This window comes from Strongylocentrotus purpuratus, unplaced genomic scaffold, assembly GCF_000002235.5.
Source record: "Strongylocentrotus purpuratus isolate Spur 01 unplaced genomic scaffold, Spur_5.0 spur5_scaffold_4, whole genome shotgun sequence".
Classification (NCBI taxonomy): domain Eukaryota; kingdom Metazoa; phylum Echinodermata; class Echinoidea; order Camarodonta; family Strongylocentrotidae; genus Strongylocentrotus; species Strongylocentrotus purpuratus.
In genome coordinates, this window is record NW_022145610.1 from 11,548,711 (window position 1) to 11,576,271 (window position 27,561).

The 27,561-nt window shown below is 37.7% G+C and overlaps 3 protein-coding genes across 7 annotated transcripts in view; 1 reads left to right on the forward strand and 2 right to left on the reverse strand.

The window, feature by feature from the left end:
* LOC574854 (roquin-1) overlaps positions 1–5,247 on the forward strand; it is a 30,139-nt gene extending 24,892 nt beyond the window's left edge. For 4 of the 5 annotated variants that reach the window (XM_030997109.1, XM_030997108.1, XM_030997107.1 and 1 more), the window contains exons 14-17: positions 738–852; positions 1,011–1,160; positions 1,826–2,188; positions 3,206–5,247. In XM_030997109.1, the coding sequence (XP_030852969.1) occupies positions 738–852; positions 1,011–1,160; positions 1,826–2,188; positions 3,206–3,403 (826 nt within the window). In that variant the 3' untranslated portion in view covers positions 3,404–5,247. The remainder of the gene's footprint in view (positions 1–737; positions 853–1,010; positions 1,161–1,825; positions 2,189–3,205) is intronic. The other variant, XM_030997110.1, reaches the window with a different exon arrangement.
* Positions 5,248–9,827: 4,580 nt separating this feature from the next.
* On the reverse strand, positions 9,828–18,876 carry LOC115917951 (surfeit locus protein 6 homolog). The gene is made up of 5 exons (XM_030997645.1): positions 18,747–18,876; positions 16,938–17,114; positions 16,116–16,355; positions 14,323–14,993; positions 9,828–12,876 (listed from the first exon to the last, which is right to left on the reverse strand). Exons 2-5 carry the CDS (start codon positions 17,089–17,091, stop codon positions 12,655–12,657), a joined length of 1,287 nt encoding a protein of 428 aa, XP_030853505.1. The 5' UTR covers positions 17,092–17,114; positions 18,747–18,876; the 3' UTR covers positions 9,828–12,654.
* A 5,126-nt stretch (positions 18,877–24,002) lies between these two features.
* LOC105437594 lies at positions 24,003–26,880 on the reverse strand. Its single transcript, XM_011664383.2, has 2 exons — positions 26,790–26,880; positions 24,003–24,772 (listed from the first exon to the last, which is right to left on the reverse strand). Exon 2 carries the CDS (start codon positions 24,729–24,731, stop codon positions 24,003–24,005), a length of 729 nt encoding a protein of 242 aa, XP_011662685.2. The 5' UTR covers positions 24,732–24,772; positions 26,790–26,880.
* Between the last annotated feature and the right edge of the window lie 681 nt (positions 26,881–27,561).

A 27,561-nucleotide genomic window follows, 5' to 3' on the forward strand; every position in this document is an offset into this window, starting at 1 on the left:
TGTCACCAATTTAAGGATTTTTAAGCTTATATTACTTTTTAAAATTCCTAGCAATATATTCATGGAACAAAAATAGATTGTGCAGAAATTTTTGGCCTTTCTTCTCATGCATTATTAAAGGGATAGTTGAGTTCTGTTTTCAGATCGCAATTGCCTTCAAAGTGCATGGTTATTGCTCTTATTCTTATCTATGACATTTCTAGTGACCTTCGAGGACCTAAAATTGCTATGTAGGTAATTTTAGACCCCCAAAATGTTTGAAATTTACCCAATACGATCATCCACTTTCCCAAAAATATGATGATTGTGAATTAATTAATTAATTAATAATATCAATACATGGGCCAGCTGGTTGGGCTTAATATAACCAACACGAAAAAGCCAACATCGGCATTGGCTGAAATACAACGTAAAAGGCGCTATTTTCAAATTATCGAATACTTGTGGTGTACACAAATATTAGAAATCGTTATATTTATGGATATTTCATATTTCGATCAAACAAAGATGATTTTGTTATTTAAATTGTATGTTCTTTCAAATTTAACACTCGGGTTTTTCATTATCTCACAAAAAATTATTTTGTGTAGCACCCTCTGGCCTCTGCAACAGAACTCAACTATCCCTTTAAGTTATTAAGTTATTGAGCCAAACCACAAAATGTGGAATGATTGTCTCAAAAGGGTTAAAAAGAAACTCATATCTGACCAAGATTTTTGTTTTGTGTGTTTTGACAGTGACTGGGAGACCACTGTAGAGAAGCTTGTTGAGTGTGATCCACAAGCACAGGAGAAACTGAAACAAGCCCTGAGCCAGGTTAGGACCAGGATCCAGGCCAAGGAGACTGCAAAGGTAGGTCCAAAACAAATTTGCAAACCTTGGATAGCGGGGGGAAGGTTTACAAATTTGTAAACCTTGGAACTTGGGCAATGTTTTTATTCCAGATATTTTGGGATGTTTGTACGCTATCTACGAACTGGTCTCAACATAAATGTTTCTGTTCTTTTCAGCATGCCCACAACACGTTTATAATAGACTTTGAAGAGAAGATACTGGAGAACATGAACTGTGAGAAAGACCACCGGCCTGTCGTCGACTGTAGTCATGGCGACTGTAGTCACGGCGGTAACCATGTAACACACCAGGTCAAACCTCCTCAGGTAAATTACCATTCCAATATTGAATTGAATTGAAATGAATTGAATTGGTTTATTAAAAACAACATTACATGCAGCTCTAGACTGATATTATCTGTTTCGTAAAATAATCAGGTATTTATATTATGATACAAACATCACTCCTTTGGGCGCTTGACTCTGAATATTTGAAGATCAGAGGTTCAAAGCCAGTAAATTATTTATATCCTCAAAGAAAGCATGTATTTTCATTGCTTTTCTCTACCAAGCCCAGATGAATAAATAGGTATCCATTTGCGGGCAGACATCATTTAGAATAGGAATGTTTCTACATGTTGTTATCAAATGGAGAATGGCTTAAATGCAATGGAGTGGAGTGGAAAATCAGCAGATGCCTGATTGTAATTGAATTCAATGAACAAGATGATAAATTCACCATAGAAATGTTTTGATTATAAATTGCAAATTGTCAAAGCATTGTACAGTCAAACCTGTCTACATCGACCGCGCAAAGGAAACACAAAAAGTGATCTTTGTAGACACGTGGTCTTTGTAGACAGGTTCCTTTTAATAGTACATGTTTCAATGGGAAACCATTTTCAAGGGAAACAAAAAATGTGCTTGTTGTAGACAGGTGGTCACTAAAGCAGGTTTGACTGTATCACAATCCTTTTTTTCTTCACTTCTAGCAGAATGTTTCAGTCCAACAGCCTGAAAGCAGGGCTGTTCAGATGCAGGAGTCTGGGCTCTCCCGCTACGCCCGCCAGCCCGATCCTCACCACGTCCGCCAGCCTGACCCTCACCCCAGGGACCCCAGGGACCCCAGGGACTCTCATTGGATGCCGCAGCGCGGGGGCAGTCCAGGCCACGCCCCAGGTTACCAGTACGTTGAACCCCACCCCCATATGGATGGGTACACCAGCCCCAAGACTCCTTACCCTCGCCTGGTCCCTGCAGGCAGCAGACAGACCAGGTATGGCCCCCCTCCTCCTGGACCCGCTAGCCATGTACAAGTAGAACGCCAAGGGATACATGCCTCCAAACGCCAGATGGTAAGTCTGAATTTATTTATTTTTGTTCTTCATATGACAGTAAGTGCATCATATGACTTTCAGGGGTCAGTGACACAAAGACGTAACTCCATATTTGCCAAAATGAGTATTTGATATCAAAATGTTCAGAAAAATGTGGGCTTTTCAGGAAACACAAAGACTTAACTCTACCCAACACCCCATTGAAGTCAGTGACTAGTGAAACATAGACTTAACTCCTTAAGGCCCCATTGCTCAGTGACACATAAACCACCTTTGCTCAAAATGGCCAAAATAGAGTTATACGTCTTTGTGTCACTGACCCCTTGATTTGATAAAAGTTAATTGGTGATAATGTGACATGAATCAATGCTGTTTAAAATCTGCCCCCCCCCCCCCTCCCTTAAAAAGATATAATTTTGTTCAAGGTTCTGGTGAGTTTGTAAACATATTGGTTGGTCATACCAAGTGCAGGGACTTCAGGAAGAGAAATACTGCTTTTCAGTTCACCCACACTAAAGGCCCATTTAGATATGATTCAGTCAACCGCTGCCCTAAAACAAGGGTTAAAGGTATAAATGAATGGCACTTGTGCACAACAAAGGTTCTACGTATATTCACTGAGCTCTCTGTTACAAGAAAGGAAATGTGAATTGTATAACACCTTAAGTCTTCTCTTGAGGAGGCGCGATAGCTCAGTTGGTAGAGCAGTGGTCTCGTAATCCGGTGACCCGGGTTTGAAACCAAGTCGATGCGCTAGTGCCCTTTGGTAAGGCATCAATCCTCATTACCAGGTCCCTCGGAGAGGACCGTCGGCCGTCTGTTGCTTACTTACAAGCATTTATGCTTTCTTAGCAGTCAGGTAAAATAATCACCACCACCACAAAGTAAAACGACACAGTTTCGCCGCTTCTTATCTGATCAAAGCATAATTGTGATAAATAATGTTGATGCGTACTTACAGTATGATTGTCTTACCACTTCATAGGTCGGCCAATAAATGTTCTTTTCCTTTTTTGGTCCACGTTTGACTTGCAGGAGGCAGCAGACCTCCAGTATGCCAAACAGGTGCAGGACAAGGAGCGTGAGGAGTACCTGAGGCACCTGGAGGATGTCCAGAGGAGGCACGACCAGATGGACCGTATGGAGCAGCAGAAGCGGACCCAGGAGGAGCGGGACAGGAAGATCGCCAGGGAGCTTGCCATGAGGGAGGCCATGTACAATAATTACCCCTAGTGGTGGAGCTTAGATGCTGGAGGAGGGCAACGTTACCCCCCCCCCCCCCCCCACTACCTAAGAAAGTGCAGCAGAGATGGAGGAAGTTGTAGCTGTTGCTGTAGTAGCGTTATAAGACAGCTACTGTAATGCTGTCAGTTTTGTCACTTTTATTATACAGCATGATGCAGAACTGATATAATATTAAGTGATTCAATATGTTAATTTGTGATGTTCCTTAATTATGTACACATATGGTATACATGTAATGTAAGGAAGAAGATTTTGTAGTGCATAATCTTTCCTGGTTGCTTTTTAGAGTTAGATATTGCTAAGATTATTTACATTTATCTGATAGTGTTAACAGTCTATACCAGTGAACTTCAAAATGATATTGTCAAATATATCTTCTGTATTTCACTGTTTGTATGCTTTTTGACAATCGTATATATTTGGAGGATTGTATGGGAGGGAGAAAAGGATATGTGTGGATATGAAAAATATTGTTCACTCCAGGCTAATGAGATATAGTTATCTACATGTACCAACCCAAATGTTAGTTACATATAATTATACTGCATAAGCAGCTATTTTCGCAGGGGGTTTATTTTCATGAATTTCACAAATTGCTCATTGATGGCGAATTTAACAACACGTGAATATTTCCAGCAAGTATTATGTTGCATGTCGAAATAGCTGAAGAAAGCCCCTTCACTTGTAGCGTACGGCATCTATAGACTATGGACTATACACTATAGCCATCACAGGGTCATCCAGCGAAGTTTAAGACTACAAGGATCATAAGAGATCACTTCAATGGATTATTTTCATTTATTTCTCCCAAAATAATTCTTATGTAATGACGATTTGTGACACGCAGTAATGAGTTGATGATCCACGGAAATAGAATGATCATCATTAAAAAGTATAACATTGGTTATGGCTGCGGCTTTATGTGAAATAATGAGACTCAAATTTGTTCCTGAACAATAGATCAGCGAAATTATCGTTAGGCGAAAATATTTCCATATACAATAAGCAAGGAGGCGAGGGAGAAGAGAGGGCAGTGCGTGATGCCAAAATTATGTCATTTTGTAAATGGCTAAGGTCACTTCTGCAATCAAAGACACCTCTTTGTTGCTTTTTTCCATTAATACGATTTTAGACATCTGAAAATTAAGCAGTATTAATGTTTAATACTATCCTTAATACCATCTTTACTCAAATCATGTTCAATTCCTTACTGGTACTTCAAATCATGTTTAGTTCCATTGAATTTAATGTCGGGTGAGAGGTACAAAAATAGGAATGGATCCTCTTAAATTTTAGGGGGTCTTCATTTTAGCATAATCTGACATCTTGAAGTTCAAGAAATCATTTGCATTTGTTTTAGAATCCAAATGACTCGCATAGCTTCCCCACTCAAGGAAAACACAAGATCAACACAACATCAAGTCTTCACATTGACACTAGTTTTGCTGAACAATTCTCAACTCCTGGTGTTTTTAATTTTAATTTTAATTTTTACCAATACAGCTCCATGATAGCTTTATCTCAAAATCACATTTGGGAGTGAGTGGAGGAACAATATTTCATAGGTGCCAGGCAAATTTACTGTGTAAGAAAGCTTCAACCTCCATCGATTCTTTTGTGGGTTAAGATATGTAATTTGTGGAAATTGGACATGTCGTTGCACATCCACTGACGTTTGGATGGCTACATGTACATGTACCTTAAAACTTTCACAGACGTCAGATAATAATAATAATAATAGTTCATTGTTTTATAGTGCATTTCAGGACCGCAGGCCCTCTCAAAGCACTTTACAATGTACAATGTTTACATAATTACTGGAAACATTCATAAAAAAGGTGAGTTGTTAGCGCTCTCTTAAAAATTCAACATCAGTCATGGAATGACTATTGCTTGTGCAAGATTGCATGTGTGGCTATGGAGCGACCTTGCAGAAAGGCGAGGAAAGCAACCAAAGTGTTACAAAAGCAGCTGGTATCAATCGACAGCTGTACGAATAGTTGTTTTAGGGAATGACATAAAATCATAAAGGTCAGTCAAGTTTGAAAATATTTTTTTTGTCCATGTCTACATGTACTTTGTTTTGACTTTGAGTATTTCGGACATATCCGACAATATCTGGATTGGTTCTTTTACCGCTGTAAGTAACTGTTAATAACAAACATTTATTTTGTGTGTTACCGGGTTTTTTCTCATTCTCTATCCCCTGAAATTTAGTTTCTTTAAATAAATTTCTGAAGTTATGCACCGTAGTACATGTACTCTATATGATTCATGACTTGGTATCATCTTGGAACATTATTTTCCTTATTGTCGCCTTCGATTTTTCAGAAAGCTACACAAAGTGCAGGAGTTCAACAATCAATTAAGCAGGTCGTGTTTTTGTGACATGTACATGCATTCAACCATTGCATGTCATTCAGTAAATCATATCTCATCGTAATTTGAAATGTAACGATACATTATTTTAAATTCTTCTCTATTTCTTCTAGATGGGACGTTGTATAAATATACATGTATTGTGTAGAGTCATCACGTAAAGGATGCCCATTTCTGCGGTTCTTTAGATATTTATTAGCCTTTAGCGTTTAGGGTTTAATGTAACCTTATCATGTTATCAGTCTAAATGCACCTTATTGCTCTAGGAGTATTGCCCCCCCACCCCCCATTTTATTTATCAGATTAAAGCAGGGCACGTGTACAAGACACAGGCATAAGCAGGTATTATGGGCATAGTCTGCATTTGAAGGATGCCCCTTATGTGAGGTTTATTTAGATATTTATTCTGCCCTTATAGCGTTACTTACTTGTAACCGTTTCATTTTTATCGGTCTAAATGCACCTTTATTACTCTAGGTGTATTATCCCTCCCCATTCTTTTTTTTTAAATCAGATTAAAGGAGGTCATGAATTATAGACATAATATTAACAGTACTGTTCTTTATATTAAAGGATTGTCATATCCTGTCATTCATGTGAAAATCACATTTTTTTTAAAAACTTGTCTATCCGTGACATCGGAAAGTAGTCAATTTGTTAATCTTTGGAGCAAAAACTGGGCAGCAGTTCACAAAACCATGAGTATTTGTACGAGTTCACCCTCGACTTATTGAAAAGCATGTGTTAATTTAACATGCGTTCCAATAGTATATCTGTGAACTTGTATGTATGATAATTTCGTTAAAAACAATGCCCTGGTCTGTTACCCCCCCCCCCCCCCTTTCTGACTGTTTAAAAAAGTACAGAAAAAGTGAAAAGGAACAAAGTTCTGCCTGTATTGTGTAAGATGTCCATGTGCTAATGAAAAGAAAACTTAATTTTAGACTGAAGCAAGTTCACAAAGTAAACTTCAGATGATGGTCGAAAAAAGTTTGTTGAAATATTCTGTCATATGTTATGAGAGAATTTTTAAGGTTTCCTCGGTGAGAGGAAACCATTGGGAGTTGATATTTTCTGTTTTCTAGCAGCTGCTCTCCTCTTTAAGAAAAAATTGAACTTGAAGCAGTTCGTAACAGGAAAAGAAGGAGAGGGAAATTATTATTAAAAGAGCCATGTTGGGTCGCTATGTTTTGATAAAACATTTATGTGTACACTTTACAAGTCAGATTTAAAAAACTATGACCATTTAATTCGTTTGTGGGTGCCTTTATATATATCGGTAACTTTTCATTGTGTCGTGTGACACATAGAAGGGATGGAGTTATTTTTAACATTTTATTTATAGTGTAGTGGTTTGGTGGTAGGTTTTACTGTGTGAAATTGAAATCAATCGTGTCTCTATGTTTAAGTTGTGTAAATGTGGTGTAAACATGTTTGTGTAGATGACTAGGCATTTAATATGTTGTTGATATAATTCTCAAATAATAGTGATAGCTAATGTTTTATGATACAAAGAAGGTTTCATTTCACATTAATGCGTATCATATGCATGCTGTGTACATATTGGCTGTGCCGCTACAAATAGTGATCAAGGTGTAGGTATATTGATGTAATTTCTGTAATGCATGTATCATCATTTTTCTCATTAAGTGTGTGTCCTGTAGGCTATACCAACAAATTGCACAATGTTTATTCTATAATTGATACTTTATCAATCTGTGTAGACTGACTTATTAGCATTGTAGCAATCTTATTCAAATATTTAGTAGTGTATTTTCATCTATATATCTGATGGCAGTATACTAGTAGTACACGATTTCGTATTCTCGTTACAAATGCATTTATTTTTTAAACAACAAATACATTATTGAAAATGATATATATTTGTATTAATTTCTTCACCTTGTGTTCTGGATTAAGAAAAGTAAGTTTAAGTTAAAATCCCAAATATATCTACTAATCATTCATAGAAATTAAAACTTACATTTAAAATCATAAACCTTGATTATTCTAGAGATTAATTAAATGCTTTTTTTTTTTCTGTTTCTTCAAATAAATGCAACATTTTTTTGCTATGCTATTATAACGTGAAAGATGGAGTGCAATGCTCTATGAGCTTTGATAACTCCCTGAACTTTTTAATACTTATGCTATACCAGTAGGTGAAAATTATGTAATGAACAGAAAGAAGTGCACACAGCCATCATTTCTTTTTTGTAAAAAGCATTTAATAAGAGAAGTCTTAGTCTACAGATATTAATAATTATACTAATCTGGGTTTATATAGCGCTTTAATTAATGGACGATGTCTCCAAGCGCTTTAACTCCAACTCTCAACTTGGGTTCTGTACGTACCCTATTCTATACAAGCGTGTACGCATGCGTCAAACTAGTCTCCATAACGAGTCATTTTGCTATTTACCTACAGTACATTTAAACTGTAGTATCTCTTTGGTCGAGTAATAATTTGAAGCTCATATTCTGGATACAATATACCGTTATTGACATGGAATCGCTTATTAAATACACAAAGAGGAAAACCCGTTTAGGTGACAGGTGCACTTCAAACCCCTTGAAAAGCAATTTTTATTTTTCAGATGTTTTTATACTTTCCCTTATTTTGAAGACCATGAAAGTGCTTATAGAAATATTAAAATTCTTTGTCCATTTGCCTTTTCCAGTGAAGGTAGAGGCTATTTGCAGAGACTTTTTGCAGAGACTACAATGTAGTTGCCTGTCAATATTATATAAATTATGAGTTTAAGCCCTACATGTAGGTCTCAATATCTTACCCAAACATTGTTTACAATTACCGTATTAAGGATTTTGTTCCCTTATACTAAGAGTTGACAATTTTATTTTCAACTTTTTTTCAATTTGTATTTTTTAATGTATTTATTTTCTTCATTCACTTTGTCTCAAGGGCCAGGAAGACAAATGAATTGCTTTAAATTTGAAATTTTAATTTTAATACGTGAAAGGTTCATATTAGTTCTTCATAAAACCCTTTATGTCCTTCCAGTTATCATTTTAACTAGGGAAATATGATTTACAAAGTACCTGTTAAGGCCTGTTCAGGTATGATGCCAAAACAACACAAAAAAACACTAGTTTTTTTAACATGTAAACGAATTGCAACTGTGCGCAACAAAGATCATGCGCATATTCACTGAGCTCTGTGTTATAGGATACAGACATGCAATGTGTATTGCACTTTTCGTCATCTTAAAAAAAGAAAATCAGTGGTTTTGCCAACGTCATAGCTGAGCGAGGCCTTATGGATCTGAAACTTCATTTATATTTATAATTTACTCTCTTGAACCCTGCCCTTATACATGGTTTATAATAATTTGCATTTTGTTTACAATTATGATGCGAGACATCCGTATACTAGTGTGTTTATCATTCATATCATGAATTAGAAATGTCAGTGTGTGTGTTATCCAAATAAAATTTAATAGCCAGTTAATTGCGTCTATCATGTTATTTCAAAATGTATGTTGGAAGTGGTTGAGTGAATGTGATTTCTTTCTTTCATATCACTACTACGACAATGTATTAAAGAAAAAGATGGAGAGAGCATGATAGATATAAGAGGTGCACTATTTGAAAGGAACAAAGAGAAGAATTGAGATTTGATTGTCGATTCAAAACGGGTCATTTGGTGCTGCAAGGGGGAAGGGTCATTATTTGGTCACATGTAGAGGGAGAAAGGAAGTAAAGAGGAGGGGGAAGAGATAGAGAAGGAACAAAAACTCGCATACAGTCAACAGCCAAATTATTCATATACCTTGTAAAAAAAATTTTTGAGGGGGGGGGGGGGGTAAACAAATTTCGTAACTCAAGAACGAAGGGTACTGGTTGAATAAAGGCCTTTGTTTAACACTTTAAAGATGTAAGCTTTGATACGTCACATTCTCAAGAAACATAAATCCGGGCAAATCAGTTTTCAAAAACTTACAAAAATTGGAAGGGGTATGAATAATTCAGTTGTTGACTGTACATTCAGAATATAAAAAGGGAAGCTGTCATGTTCAGTTGAGTACAAGAATTTTTATTACAAATTAAAATGTTCAACTCTTGGCACAATATTTTTCATTTTTGCTCAATTTCCTTTTCACGCTGATCTCACCGATTTCATTCGCATAAATCATACAGAAATAATCAGAAGCATGATCGGTGATCTTGACAACATACTGTACATGGAAAATTAAAATTTGCTTTAAATTCAGAATATTGACAAGAAATTCAATTCACTAAAAGGAGAAAAATACTGTTGACATACATTAAAAAAAATTGGCATGCCTGGATCTATACAAACTGTCATTTTGTACTCGTGTGCGATCAAACTGTTCACAACAAGACAAGTTTTGTAGCAAAATGAAATGGGGGAAAGAAACGTGTTAAATAGCCACAGGATGTTCTCCTTGTATCGAAAGTTATACATGTAATATACCGGTATACAAGATCGAATGGTATTCTATTCATGATTTCTGGTGAATTGAAGTAGTTAATATCAGCAAGGAATGCTAGATATTAATGGGTATATACACTCTTTATGCTCCATTGGGTCTTGGATTTAGACTGTAACAAATAAGAACAGTCTTCATAGGATTCACACATATGTGTAGTGTGGGTTGCCGTCATTAGAATTTACTTCCCAGGATGGTATCGAAATCATTTTTTAAAACTATTTTACTTGAGAGAAAAAATTCACAGCAGCTTTGAATTGCTAATACCTTCCTATTCATCATCTAAAATCTAAGAAATCTGATGAGTTTTTGAGGGCCTACGATAAACTGTACATCAACTTTGAAAGCTGGGATGGGAAACATTGTTTTCATCAGAATTATTGATGTAACTTGTGCTTTATAATAAAGTTACCTGGATGTACAGGCAATATCAAAGTGTATGAAATACATGTAGTTTTACTTGTACGTCTAAATTCAAGTAGAGTATGCACAACATTTAGAAGATAAGCACTTTGCCATGCCTTACTTTGAAGAGAAGGTCGAGTTCTGGAAAAGGTGAAAATAATGTGTGTTTTTCTTTTTAAAGATTATGTGAAAGAGTATCATAGAAAAGATGTCCACTAAAAACGATGGCTTTTCAAATGCCCTCATACTCAAAATATGACAAGTAACAGCTAAAGATCAAGGACCACAACTTTCATGCCACATGTTTGTGTAGTCCCATATACACATTTCTGTGTACTGTGCATGTGACGCGTAGCAAGACTGAATCAATTTCTTGTTATTTTGATGATTCCGAAACCTCATAGCATGCCCAGAACTTAACTTAGTCTTTAAGTAAAGTATAACATCCCGCCACCCCTTGCAAATAGATTTGAAAATTAACTGCAAGACATTGAAATAGGAGAGAAATAGAGAGAAAAATAAGATTCATGAAATTTCTTTACTCGATTTAAATTGATTCTCTTCTGTGTGACACATATATACATGTAGCCTTGTCATGTTTTCTTTGACGATACAATGCAAATCTTCCAACTCATCCAATATGCTTAATAGAGTGAGTGCAATTTTATACAAATACTGCATGCTCTGACGTTCTATATTATAAAATAATAGGAACCGACAAATGATCTAGAATTTCCCGAGCAATGTTATGTTTCACCTAGGCCACAGGCAGAGATTGAAATATAATGGCATGAGGGAAATCCAGAATATTGTCGGTTCCTATATTTTGTTTTATTGAACGCGAGTGCGCAGACATGAGAATCCTTGTTTTTGCAATTTCAAAATGACGCCTTTTCTTTTGAAAATGACACTGTTCCACTGTTATCACTTAACTTTTTTTACATTTTCGGCACGCTAACTCTCCAGAGTGTAAGGAACGAGATGAGATCAGGCATTAGGAGAATACAAGAGAAAATTCTTGTCAAAATTTCAAGTGAAATTTTGGGTGCGCAAACATACCGCTCCCCTTCTGAAAATGTCATTATGTAATGCTTGAAATTGACCATATGTAATACTGATTATTAATTGAAACTAAGATACATTAAATAAAACTAAGAAAATAGATCGTGAATTGTCGTGTGTTACAATCATAACCTTTAAAAGAAAGATTTTGTGGGGGTTTGTCCCCCTTCCATTACTCATCACAGTTGTGTATTCCCAAACTTCCCAGCATCTCCTTCCGAATAATATCTAGTGAATCCAACATTCTCCAGCCATTTCCCTGTACCGTCTATATACAAGCCTCTGGTCGAAAAATGTGATGCACATAATTATACCGTGAAACCTGTCTATAAAGACTACCCAAGGGAGACAAGAAAAGTGGTCCTTATAGGCAGGTGGTCTTTATGTACAGGTTCCCATAGTACATGATCCAATGAGAAAACATTTTCAAGGGAAACAAAAAATGTGGTCTTTGTAGACAGGTGGTCTTTGTATACAGATTTACTGTACTAATATATATCGGGTCAGTGCATCATCTGATTTCATTAACATTATTAGGAATGTACTCTTGTGCCATTAATTGACCGTTGTCTTGCAGATTTCTCTCTAACAATACTTTAAACATGTTTTCCTCGAAATTGGAATTTTATGTATGTGCCAACTTTGCCCCTCTGGGGTTCATATGAAATTGTTTTGATATTCTGGACAGACACTCAAGGACTACCGTAGTGGATCAAGTTTTTGGGCAAAGCTCAACGTGACTTTCTGGGGAACTCATGTGGAAGGTATCAGTCTAATTAGACATTGAGGGTGTGTTCAGACACCAGGATTGTTCAATAATACCCTTTTGCATGTCCTATGTTCACTAGAGCAAGCAAGTTTTGTGAAACGCCCCCTGGTGTCCGTCCCTCCGACTCTGAGAGGCACTTCTCCGTCTCATCCTCAGTCTTGCAGGAGGAGCTTGCCCTTCTGCTGTAACCGCTTGACCTTCTTGGCCTTGCGGCCGTCCGTCTTGGCCTTGATGTTGGTCCTCTTCTTGGCGTCCTTGTGCTTCATCTTCTCCTCCAGCTTGGCCTTGCGCTCGTCCCACTGCTTCTTGCTCGCCTTCTTGCGCTGCTCCTTCCGCTTGATCGACTTCTTCAAGAGCTCCACATCGTCCTTGACCTGTAGGGGGGACAGACAGAGCAATCCTAATTTAAAGGCATCGTTTAACAATGTTAAATCTGAGATGCATGGCCCTACGTGTAATCAGTATCCCTACGTGTAATCAGTATCTGTGATATGTAATATTAAAGCCCTAAACAAATTGCACTTCAAAATTATCAACAAGTGCCTCAAAAAAGTAAAAACCTTTGAGTGACCGGTTTTACCATACACATTTTCCCCAATAGACTGTAGTGTTAAAAAAAACGTTAAGAAAACAAATTCTAAATTTTTTAATTCCAATCATAGATATCTTGATAATCAGACAGGCGATCAGCTTGTAAAAGTCATGGGGTTACTGACTGACCTAAAGGTTTATAATTATCATTGCAGCATGAGCTATTTGTTTCAGAATCTGAGACAAACTTACCGGATCCCTTTAATAGTGTTGTTTTATATCTGGGCCTCGTCTTATAAAGAGTTGCAATTGAAGTCCTCCAATCAATCGTAAGTTTGCGGTCGCCTATCTCTTATGAACATAGTTGCGATTAATATTGACTCTTTATAAGACAGAGCTCTAGTCAATTCAAAGTGTTACAGAAGGACATTTCCAGAGAATGTCAGACATGTCCCTAAACCTGCACAAGACCTGGATATGATATATTAAGTTTATTAACTGATATGAGCCTTTGAGGTACTCCACAACAGTTTGGTTTTCGGGTTCTCAAAATGCTATACATAAAAGTTATATAAACACTAGATTAGATCACCGAACTAATTACAACTGCAAGTATAAACGAGGTATGTACTATATGAAATAACAAGCTGTATGGAATACTGTAAATGCTGAAACATTCACGGTACAATAAATTTTGCGCGGATTTCGCGATAAGATCAGAAAGCAAAACTTTGTTAACTTGCCACAATATAAACATGACTTCTTATGCACGTTTTGAATGGGCTGAATTGAGTGCAACGCAAATTTGTTTCGGGCTCGCTCAAAAAAAATGAATCACTCAAAAATAACAGCGTTTACAGCATTAAACAAGCCATTTATGATGATTGCATTGCAAGCCCTTCTAGAGCTTGAAGAAGACAAAGTATCAAGTTTTGTCTACACATGAATCCAAGACCTTGTTATGCCTTATACACCAGCTCGTAGTCTAAGATCATCACATCAGCATCTTCTTAAGATCCCCAAGACGAGAGTAGCCTGTGGTAAAAGAGCTTTTACAGCTGCAGCACCTTCACTTTGGAATAATTTACCATTGAGAGACCTTTAAATCCAAGCTGAAATCTCATCTTTTTTAACAATGCCTGTACCTGGCACTATATGACACTCATCCAAACTCTCTTAATCTTTCTATTTTTCTTGTGCGCATCGGAATAGAATTGTCTTGATAGACGGCGCTAAATTCATGCCTATTATTATTATTATTATTATTATTATTATTAATAAGCACCGACCTTGATTCCCTGAGCTTTATCGATGACCGTCTGCCACTTGCCCTCCGTCTCCACCTCCTGGGCTTTGTCTGGATCCTTCTCCTTCATCTCCGCCATCTTCTGCTCCTTCAGCTCCGCCTTCTTCAGGAGCCGACCAAAGTCCTTGTTACTCCTCGGCTCCGTCAACTTCTTCCTCTTCTTCTTCTTCGGCTGCTCCCGCTCGCTCTCCGCAAAGTCAAACTGACTGAACCGCACGGCCGCCTCGTCGTCCCCGCCGGCCACTTTCTGCCCCCCTTTTCCACCCTTGGCGGATTTCTTGTCGCTCTTTTTAGTTCTTTGAGGGGTGGTACCGTCATCGCCAGAATCATTACTGTCATTGTGAATGTCTCCATTAACCATCTGTTTCTGTTTGGCTTTCTCTGAAACTTCTAACTGTGCTTTAGAAGCTTTAATTGCTTTATAAGCTTCTGCTTTCTTCTTCTTCTCCTTTTCCGCTTCTTTCCGAGCAATTTTCTTAGGTACCATATCCTCCATCAATGGAGCCCTGGCTTTTCGTTTTGTTCGAAGTTCTTCGATTCTCTTTTGAACCTTTTCTCTGAGTTCATCGATAGTGGCACCACTTGAAACAGATTCAACACTCATGGGTTTTATCCGCGACGAGACAGCTGGTGATTTTGAGTCATCTTCAGCACCTAATATAAAGCATAAACATTAATATACATTATTTATCATATTATATTTCTGATCAACGGCATATTTACCTTTCCCTCAAAGTTATAACCTTATTTTTCTAGACAGATCTTCCAAAATTGCATTTATGAGCTACAACATTAAGTACAATACACTTTTTCTTTTCTTTTTCCTGACTGCTACATGTAATAAAGTATGTATATGCATGTAAGAAAGCAACCAGGGAACCAATGGCTTTAATTCCTCTCTGAGGGTCTTGGTAATGAGGATCAATACCAAAGGGCACTAGCGCATCAACTTGGTTTCTAACATGGGACCTCCCAGTTACGAGACCACTGCTCTACCACTGAGCCATCGCACCCCCTGACTTTAACTTTTCAACACCCCAATACAAGGCATAATGATATTACATGTAACATCCCCTTGCATTAAGAACATGTCCCAGATTATTTTATTGGAATGTTTAGGGCTTGTTCACATACACAGGGATAAACAGTGAATATTTACCATGGTTTTGAGATACAATTTATTATCAACGTGTAATAGTAACAAGTATCACTTCATAACGTTATAGATAATGCTCAGAGGCAGATCTCGTGTGTAACTTGAGTGTTAACATTTGGTAAACTTTCTGTTTTACCTTCTCCAGAAAATTTAAACCACCGACAACAGGAGCCACCGGGGGGATGTTTTATAAAACTGAGCATAAAGTTACCCATGACTTTACAAATGACTTGAATATGAAGAGCTAAATGGGATTCTCAACTCCTTTTAATTGCATAAGCTAAAGTTGAAATATGCGGATGAAGATTAACCTTATCCTTATTAACAAAGCATTTTAATGCAAAGTGTATTTTTGGCTACAATTTAATTGAGATTATGGGAAATACAGTCAACACTTTGTTTAAAATGTCAGGAAAAACTTTGGACATCCCATTTGGCTCTTCATATTCAAATCATTTGTAAAGTCATTCGTAACTTTACGCACAGCTTTAGGAAAACACCTCCCAGGTTCCTGTATAAAAGCCTATGGGAATGGAACACTTCAGGAGTGAATGGGTTAAAAGCATGTCTCAGAGGAAATACAAGGTATACATTTGCTAACAAATTTATCGCATTCGTACCACTGTCATCAGAAAGGTCTTCTAGTCCCGTTCCCACGGCGTCGCTCTCGGACTCGTCCTCCGACTTCTCTCTCCACAACCGGCTAGAGGTCGCCACCCCGTCTTTCCCCGAGATTTGACCTTTGTCCATCCCCTCCTGGATCTGGGTCACACTGCGCTGCTTGTCGGGGTCCAAGCGCTGTCGTTTGTTGCTGGTCTTCTTTTTAGACTTGTCCTTGAGTTGCTGTTTGGGAGCTTTCTCTGCAGGAATATAATATACAGGTTTTAATGTGGTCCAACTTCATAGAGCGTTCTCCTGGGGCTGTAACTTGAAAAGCTATATTTCAAAGGATGGACTATAATGTATGGTGTGTAGTCTAATATGAAAAAGAATCACAATACGGCAAGTTCATTTCAAAAATCTGAAAGGTGTTCATTTCATTCAGAAAACCTTCCAGTATTGTATGCCTAACTGCATGGGCAAGAACAGTTTTATTTTATTATCTTTCCCAATCATGTTTAAGAGAAAAGATAGGCAGATGGAATAATGAAGGAAAAACTTTGATAGCGCTGCACTCAACCAGTCACCTGTATTTAACCCAAAAAGTCTTGTTTATTATCCAATTGTGACTTGTGTAGTGCATCTTCGCTTACACTCACAAACATTAAAGCCCCACTGCACTACTTATAGCTACTTGCGCCCTCTATATAGCAAACAATGCCTTTTCTACGTTAATCGAGAGCTGATTCGATGAGATAACCACCTGTCAGTGACCTTGCAGGGAGGTCTAACCCCCCCTGGCCAAACTAGTGCAGACAGGCTTGAATTATTTGTGTACTCACCTTTTGCATTGTGGTGGAACTTGCCGGTGCCTGCCGGGCCTTGCTTGGTTTCTTGCTCAAAGTAATACCTAGCAGGTATCAGATCAGTCATACTCTTGAAGAAGTCATTGTGCAGTTGAAGACTGCTCATAAGGTCTGCGCTATCCATCTCCATGATCACGGATGATTAGTCTACCACTGCAAAGAGTGGAATTATGGGAGAAGATAAGATTAAGAACATTTCAAGTATAATATTCAAGAATCAAGTCCGTAGCGCTGTGATTTCATATTTTCAAATTTGGGTTTGCTCATTACTGCATTAGCGCGCGATACACCCCTTTTCTAATTTTGAACGTAATCCAGCGACAAAGAAATTGAGCCGTCTGGAGCAAAATGTCTCATCATACTCATAATGGAGTTATTCTTACCAATTCTTAATTCTTGCATCTTGGAGGCTCTTTTTCAATGTGGAGTCTACTACATGTAGTTTGCCCATTTCAATTATATCAACTTTGTCTTTAATTTACTAGATACAAAAAATAAAGTGGATTTTTGCAAAGAAGATCTTGCCCTTGCTACTTTTGCTGATATTTGATGATGATAACAAGATAACTTCAAACTAAAACTCAGACTCCCGTGCCAGGTTTTCATGCAGGCCGAGTCTCAACAACTGCTCACATAGCCCTTCTCGGTTCAGCATATTACTCACTCATGTACACACTCCAGCTCTTTTCAGCAACAGAAGCAAAGAGCAATCGCACCATAAAACAGAATGGTAGCAACCAACCACCACTACATCATAGACCTTGTTCAATCAAGCCTCATCCTACTAACAACCGCATAAAAACAACAAATATTTCATAAGGGACACTGAGTGTACGCGGAATACAGTCCAACCTGAGATATGCCCATCAAGTTGCCAGCAAGCAAGACTGATATCCTCTTTATTCAAGAACACTGGCTTAATACAAACAGACTACAGTTGCTGAATAACAATAGCAGCCAACACTTAGTAACAGCTAAAGCAGCAGATTGCATCAGCTATACCAATGCCATACGAGCAGGAGCAGGACGAGGAAAAGGAGGGGTAGCAACACTACTCCGTCAAACACTGGTTGCCAGCTACAGTGAAATCCCCGCCACTCTATTATCAGGATCAACATAGTTCGGCTTCGAATACACCTTCAACAGTCAAAACAGTGCATCCTGGCCATAAACTGCTACCTACCATCAGGCGTCAACCAAACTGATCTTGTAGAATACCGGGAGAGCCTTGCAGATCGGATGATGGTGCAAAGCAAAGACGCGCATCGTATGGCTTCTAATTCCTTACGCTTAATTCATCACTCCACCGGTTTGCTGATCTCACCATTGGCCCCGACTAGCTGTTAAAAATCGAATGGTCTACAGTGATACCATGTAACTCAAGGATTTTAGTACACAAGACTGAGTGTGCGATCAGACACCCTACTGCCGGTAGCTGCTGATGTCCGAAAGAGCGGAGGATGAAGAAGATTGCTCCGAAGTCATAGGTCTAGTCCGAGTACGTCCGTTCACGAATAGCATTGCACCTTCACCTGGCTCTTGTAAGCACACACACACACACACTCATCAGAATCTTCAACTGTGAAGGAGGTAGACTTAACCAGTGTTAACCCAAACCGCCAAAGAAAAAGAAAAAAGTCCATCCCCATCATCACCATGCACGACAAACATAAATCGAAATAGATGGGACTGTGACAAATAATCGTGCATACATTTCTCTTTCAGAAAAACGATAAACAGATCTACTAGTATCATTAATATGCTTCAAATGAATAATATAATTACCATAAGATGTTTATTATGTCTTAAAAATACAAATCTGCATTATATCTGGCCAGCATTAGTCTCTTCTTCACGGGCCTGCTTTCCATCATAACACGCTACCAAACACCTATCGAACACGTTTTACAGGTCTCTGAAAAGTCCTCATCGTACTGTATGCGTACCGTACGTACGTCCGTAGCATGATGAGCGCGCGCTCGGAGGGGCAGCTCAGGCGGAAATTGCATGCTGTGTGTGAAATGAAGAAAAGGGACTCGAAAGGTTTACACGTTCGCCATAGACGAACCACATGAAAACATTTCTCCTCATTTTTCCAGAATGATATCTCACAGGGATGGAGCCAGGGGATGGAGAGTTCGAAAAACATTTCCAAACCTTTGTTTTTAATTAATGTCAACTTAAATTCCAGGGATTATGCATTATATCGAGTCTCATTATAAAACAAGAATTTTCCTCTTTGGTAATAGCCTAATTACCGGGGAGTCCAATTCCAACTCGATCCCTGGTACATGTATTTCATTGAAATTATGTAATTTAAAATATGACTTACATAAAAATGAACAATGTAAAGAGATAGACGAAGACTCCAAAAGTAAAAGAGATCCAGGCCCGTAACCAGGGGGCGGTGGGGCAGTCGCCCCCCCCCCCCCAAAAAAAAAACGCCGGCCAAAAGAGGGAGAGAGAGAGAGAGAGAGAGAGAGAGAGAAGAGAGAGAAAAGGAAGAGGACGTAGAGAAAGAAAAAGGAGCAGACAAAGAAACATTTTTGAAAATTCAGACAAGGATTAATAGTAGAGAACGGAATACAACGAATCGTCTTCTTCAGTCTTATAACTTAATTAAACGTCAAAGCTTCAGCGCTTCACGCTTTCAGGGACCCCCCCCCCCCCCCCTAAAATCTAGCTACGCAGGTGAAGAGATCCCGCAAGCCTCCTTTTGGCATTTAAAAGCTAAGTCAACTCCTAAAATAATTTGCTTTTAATAGATACAGAAAAACAAGAGAAACAGAGCAAACAAAAATTGAGTAAAATCGGATAACTAATAAGGAAGTTATGTTTTGTTTTTTTTTAATTATGAAAAAGCACGGAACTCAGAAAATCACTACACATATTGCCCAATTGGTTTAAGTTTGTGATTTTATTGCCTCAATATTTTATTAATTGCTTTATATATTTTTATCCCATTAATTTCACTTTTTATCCGATAGCCCCAACATGCGTTTGCCCAGGTTATATGATTTGTATCATATTGCGTGCATGTCATTTCACAAAATTTGTTATGAACTTATGAAGAATTGATACTATTTTCTGAATATTCAATTCATAATCATCGATTTTTATATATAGGTCCTAAATAGTTTATAAAAATTCATATTTTTCATGATTTTCTGAAAAAATAATTACTCTATATTTAGTGCATCCACACACAAACATATTAGGCCTACTATCAATATAACTTGGATGCTGGTGTGAGGAAATAAGAATTTAAGGAGGAAAATTTGACATTCATATTAATAATTTGAAGAAAGCAATTAGTGGATAGTGAGGCAATGACGTCACAGATTCATGAGTGAGTTGTCAATAAATATCTTGTGATTTTCAAATTTTGTCATGTCGTTAAAAATTTATAACTTTCTATAGTTTGAGCAAAATCGGATAGCTATAGCTGTCCGATTTTGCTCAAACCTTTTTTTTTATTGGTTCGTCAGATTTATCTACTTCTATTAAAAGTAAGTTTTGGGGGGAGTGCATGTACTTGCCCTTTAAGGTTCAACTGCTATTAATGAATGAGGTTATTAGGCCAAATAACAAAAATAACGTGTTTCTCGTCCGGACTTTTAAAAAAAAGGAGGAGACAGGGCATTACTATTTACTATTTTTTTCCAAGATGGCTGCCATGCTAATTATAATAATAATAATAATAATCAAACATTTTTATATAGCGCATAACACATAGGCAAAATTGCATGTCTCTATGCACTTTAAGGAAAGAAAAGAAAAATACATTGAGTTCATGATTCTTATTATTTATAAAGCGGTAAAGAGATATGTTTTCAGAGAATTGATAAAGGTTTTATAGGATCCTGTGCTTTTTAGATGTTCAGGCAACTTGTTCCATAAAAAAGCAGCTGCATATGAAAAGGACCTTTCCCCGTATGATTTTGTCATTGTTTGTGGAACACAAAGCAGGGACTAATTGGAACTGGAACGTAGCGTTCTTTCTGGTTTATATGCATGGAGTTATCAATTCAGTAAGATGTAAAGGAGCTAGTTGATGTAAACATTGGTAGGTTAATAGAAGAATTTTAAACTGGATTCGGGACTTGATGGGTAGCCAATAGGGACTTTTAGATTTGCGTGGACTGATACGTGTGACGTCCATTCAAGGCAGTGCATTAAAAGGACGTCGATCGTAGCATAGACCTATTGTCTTCGTGCGAATCTAAAAGTCCCGTGAGCCAATGTAGAGCTTGCCAAGTCTCTTCATTTACAAATACAGGCATTGTGTTATGAGAATATACTGATGCAATGTATAACAGAAGAAACGAATTGTTTCACTTTAGAAGCTACAGGTGTTTTTAAACCAGAGAGGTGAAAGAAAGGAGTGGAATCAAGCCGCTTTCCTTTGACCCCATGCTCCAAGCCGCCGAAAAGTTATGCGCTAATCTGCAACTGTTCACCTGGGGGTGGTTTCACAAAAAATTTCATCAGTGACAAATGACAATTACACAAAATTAATGACAATTTGTATTATAAGCTACTGAAATCCTTGCTTCTGATTGGCTATCAGCAGATTTGTCACTGATTTTTGTCATTTGTCATTGAAAAAACGCTTTGTGAAACGGGCCCCAGGTGGTGAGATAAAAGAGTGCATGGAATTTCAGGATTTAGAATTTTACATCAGAAAAATGGTATCCCAGCAACTGTTCGCTGTCCCTTTCAGTGATTTCTCATCAATAATTGTTAAATTGTGGTGAGTAGAACAAGCGAACACAAACTTGTGTAATTTCATCCTTTTTCCAACTGCAAAAATACAAAAAAACATGCGAAAACACGTGCATGGATTAACAACGGAACATTAAAACATGCACTATGTAGCGCATTATCCTAAAATATTGAGTTTTTGTCAGGATCTAACTTTTCTTTTACCAACTCTGGCGCACAAATCATGGGAAGGGGGAGTACTAAATTAAAACGAATTGTTTGATGCACTATCCCCAATACAATCCTCATATCAAGTTCATAATTTACACTGAAATTTTGCAGGTAATTTAATATTTTGTAATAAATGTGAAACTGGTTTCTGGCCTCCAAAATTCCCCGCAGTGGAAGCGCGGCTTGGAGCCGGCTTGGAGCATGGAACTTCAAAGCCAAGTGGAATGTTTATTACACATCCCATTGTTACGTTTTAGAACTCACGAATGCGTTTGAATAAATTACAAAAGTTTCCACTTCTTTCTTTCACCTCCCTGTTTAATATATCACAGGGCACTGGCTTTTTTTTTTTGCTTTTTTTTTTTTTTTTTTTTTTTTTTTGGGGGGGGGGTTAGGTGTGGGGGGTTCTTCTTCTAAATAGTATTAACAAAAAAAAGGAGGCGGCGGTCATATGTCCCCCCCCCCCCCCCCCTCCCCCTGCAGCTAAGAGAGGAGCACTTGGAGGTTCTGCATGAGAAATACCGAACTTTAATTAAATTGTGCTTTAAATTGTATTTGATTCGATGTAAAGTCCAAAAAATCTTATTTAAACGTCTTTATTGAAGTTTGACCTACCTGACCTAAGCCTTCCGCATCATCTGGGAGATGTGTGGTGGCTTCTGCTTCATGACCTCAAGCCAGATCTTCCTATCTTGTGACGTTCTGGTCGCTTCTGTGAGGGATCCCAGACGTCTATGAGCACAATCAGCCTTTACACAATCAAGCCATTTCTTGGCTGGTCTGCCCCGGGGTCTATCACCATGAATATTTGAAGTTAGGAGTATCTTTGGGTATCGAAGTTTAAAAAGAATATTGAGATAATAACATTGCATAAAAGATAAAAAGTTACTAGCTGCGTTATATGATAGCGAGCTTGCCTCTCTTTCTCTCTCTCTCTCTCTCCCCCCTCCCTCTCTCTCTCTCTCTCTCTTTCTCTTTCTCTCTCTGTGCAGTGTGCACCCATTTGTATTTATTTTTTACAATCTACCTCTCTTGCTATAGCTTTTGTTAACATAATTAATTTAAGGCCTACTTCTTCAACACACGGTAATAATCAAACTAAGTAATTTATTTTGAGCCTGCGATTTGTAATTCGTGCATTCTTTCATTCTTGCATGTATAGAAAATACAATTTATTTTATCCCCTCTTATACAAAATTATATGCAAATTAATTCTAACTGCACGAGGAATAGGAATAATTCAGTGAGACATTGTGACCAATATAATGATTTATTCGAGCTATATGCATATTTTTACATTCTTTCAAAATCAAAGTGAAGAAATTTCGTTTGATAATTTGAGCATAGATTTTTTTGTGCAATAAAAATAGTGATAATAATAATGATGATGATGATATGATAATAATAATAATAATAATAATAATATTACTAATATAATATTATAATAATAATGATATTAATATGCCTTTCGTTTAAACCATTACATTTTGTACAATATTGTTTTAGAATGAAGAGAGTCCTTTTTTTAGCAAACTTAGTTCATATAGATATTGATTGTCTGATGAAACAAACTGTTTTCACCAAGAGCATTTTTTTATAGCGCACCTTTAACATCAGCAAAATTAATGACAACTTCCACATCTGCAATGATGCATACTAAAAAAAGTTGTCACGTTAAATTTCTTTGCGCTAGGGTCTTTATAATAATGTATTTATTGTATTGTGAATGGGACATTAATGATGTTTATTTTGACAACCATACGCAGCCGAAATTCGGACTAGATAGATGGCTTGCGGCATAATTTACACGCGCGGTCTCGGGAGCCTTCGGTCTCGCGGAACCTTTTTCATATTCGGTCTCACGGGTCAAGTGGTCCGAACCCGTTGCTAGGCTACAATAATAGATGGATCGTGGCCTCCATTTCCTATGGCAGTTTGAATTTAATATTCTCCATAGCAGCTTTGATCATGTCTTCGGGAAATTGAGGGAAATAACGCGCGAAGGCTTCTATAATCTCGTTATTTGACCGGAAGTGAGAAACCTGCATCTGGTGTGCTTCGTCCTCCAGCCTTAGTTTTGAATCCTTGATGCATACCAGGCGACCGTTAGGGTAAGCCACGCAATGCAAGCTGGCAAGGAAATATTCCTCGGTATCTACAATAAAAAATATTCATCATTGCACAGTCGAAATGAGACACACCAACAGATTGGTCAGTATGAAAGAAGATGAAGGAAAACCACCCGTCGTTGATGAATTCTGGAAACTTGCATGCCACTGATGGAACGGTGTCTGCGCTGGACTGGAAGATGATCGTATCCTCTCCCTGATGCACAAACCGATATCGCATATAAGAATCACAATATTCAGGTGAAGAGTGTTCAAAATTTAGCGGGATCAGTTGGAAGGTCGGATGGCCGAGCCCAACTTCGAGCAAGTGCTTCGAACCCTGGTAGGTGACGCCGATGAGAACAACACCAACGTGGATATTTTTCTTATGAAACCCATCTCCTGGTGCCAGATGAACGTCGAACTCTAAAGCACGCAGCAACATCCAGCAGAAAATCTGAAGTTGGTAACAAAGGCCTCCCACTTTCGAGGTGATATCCGTCTTGATGTCCGCTGCTGTTGGTAAGCGACGGCTACCGTCAGGTATTGCGATTCCTTTGATAGTTTGGTAGGGGATGTGATGTGTCATAGCTTTGATGAACTCATCCAGAAATGTGACCTTGTTGGCCTGAAGCTTGGTTTCTGCAGATTCTATCTGCAAGACGTCGCGCAGAAAACAGAACGCTTCCTCAGCGGTGAACTTGTAGTCATCATCAGTCGTTGCCATCTTTCGGTTTGATTCCCTGCTTTTCGATTCACCTGTAAAATCTGTAGATTATGAAGAGAAACAAAAAGTTACTTCGATTTATAGCCATGTTCATTATTTTGTTTGATCAATTTATTTTGACTCGATATCATCGTTTTAACAGTGGTCATTAAAAACATGCCCCATATGGAAACGTTGATCCGCTCAAGCTTACTTGCGTGCATAGCCATTAGCATGTTTGCATGAAAATGTGAAGTTTTCTCAAACTTGACTTTCTTTCCAGCATTGGGGTGCCCGGGAGTTGAAAGTATAATATAAAAAATAATAAAGCAATTTCTCTGTACTTTTGTCTGAAAGAAACATATTAATCCAGCACAATGTCGTCTCTTTTTGCGTTGGAGAAGGGCAAAATAGCGAGTTTCAATTGCACCTAATTCGACCGCTCTCGCAACCCCTCACTCATTCCATTGTGGGCAGGCGGCTTTGGAGTGAGCGGCTAATGAATATAATAATCGTTAGCTTTCTTCTGGTATTAAACTTCTTTTGATTGGTTGTGTATGTATATTGCTGTTGAAATAAAGGAAGCCTAAACGCTCGACCAATAACCTCCATGCATGCAGCGCCTGAATTGACTTTTTTGACCTGGAAGTCCCGCATGCACACGCATTATACCTGCCCGATGAAGCCAGTGGCCCGTGACCCATGCACTCAACACTGTGTGGGAGTTTAGTTTGTGGTCAACTTCTTTATGAGACAACTCCAAGCAAACGTTTCCATATAATATGCTACACGTCTGAAAATTAAAAAAGGGGACGCGACTGCAGCTTCCCGACAATTCTGAAACTTTCATGAATTACATTCGGGCAATACCCATACATCGAAGGGTCTATCTCTGTTCTGATGACATGAAATAAATAGGATCTTTGAATTAAAATGTTCATTTTAGCAAGAGGTATCAGGACCTGGCCAAATAATTCCTAAACGTTGATTAAGATATACATGTAAACAAAATAGATAAGACAAGTGTCAATACGACAAGTATCAATAAGACAAGTGTCAATAGAGAAATATAATGTAAACAAACACAACGATAGTGCTAGAAGAACATTGTCTTCCAATAATGTTTATAATTATGATCTAAACATCAGTGAGTGCAAACTTTGAATGAAGGGTCATTTTATCCAAAGACAGGAAACTCCATACATTAATGCCATTAATAATACTATTCGTTTGAATAGGTGTAAGAACAATCTCGTTTCGCTTCCAGTTTGTATTATTTTTAGTGGGTAAAAATAACAAATTTATCGAATGATAATGTGAACTTTTTAAAAAATATTTTGACGCTAACATCCATTGCCCTTTTTTAATGCAAATTCTATAACTTTAATTTACATTAATTTTGTCTGTACGAACAATTTATCCATTAGATCACGCATTGATGTAACCGTTTATTTCAATCACAACCTGTGGGGTTGATAACTTACAAATGCTTATTTAACTTAGGCCCATCCATACTGAAATCAATTTTCTTTTGGTTCAATACTTTCTCGGTCAACACTCCATACAAACTAGTATCAGATACGAGGTGTGTGTGTGTGTATTCTTTTTTTATTCTTTTCACAGACGTGAGATATGATTATTTACGTCTGGGGACCGACCTTTAAACGTCACCATCCGAAAGACGTGACTCAGTTTCGAACCTGCGTCTTCGCCTGAATCAGTTTGTAACTTCCACTGTTAGCTGGATTACAGGCGCACGCCACAACGCCAAGATACGAGGTGCCTTTTTTATGTTCTCAGTTATAATGACATAGAATTCATGTTTGTTAGTTATTATCATTTATTGTGTGTGAACATTGTAAAATTCATTTTTTAAATTTGTTTTTGTTAAATGAAACAATTGAACTGAAACTGAAACATCAATAGGCCGTACTAGAAAAATGGATTCCACTGACCTCAAGTTTGTTAGTACCATTAATTGTGTGTGAACATTGTGAAATTCAAATTTATTTATTACAACAACAAAAAACAATTAGCTGAAACTGAAACATCAGTACAAGAAAAATGAATTCCACTTACCACCTCAGTTTCTATAGCTTTGTCCCAAAGGCTATGCTCCTTGTGTGTTACAGCGTTGTATCAGCAGAAGAGTGTGTTATACAGTGCAACTAAACTATTTTCCATTCTTTTCGTCCGTATATATCTTGTACATCAGCATGTCATGCAAGCGTCGAGCAGGAAATTAGAAAGAAATGATTTTGCTACAACAGTTACGAGCATTTACGTGACAAGTATATGCCACTATATGCCGCAGTTCCACCGACGAGACCAACCCCAGATCGGCGATAGACCAAGCTGAATATTATGATTGGGAGCCTTGGAAGCCTATGTCTGCGCACCTGCAATATTTAACTTGAAATCGATTTACTTTCATATGCCTCTATTAAAGCTTACTACAATATTATTCCTCATTGTCGAAAGAGTAAATGTGCCACAAATTATTATCGGGCAAGAAATATGGCCTTTTTTTTACAAGAAAAGGCTGCCACGTCATAGCATAGGTCCTATTTACATAGCATATTAGATTGAATTCCTCGCTGAATGTAAGCTTTGATCGAAATTAATGTAATATAGTTACACGCTATTGAACGAAGGGCCAAAGTCCAATAATACTAAGTTTTGGGGTTGGTTGCCACTACCACAAACTAAACACCCCTTGTAAATTCGCGAGATTTTATCATAATACACAATATATTTCAGAGGTATTGATTTATTCAATTTCGATCGAACACCCCTAAATCGGAAAGGACGTCCAAAAAAGCGGCTCTTTTGATGAAATTAAGGAAAACCT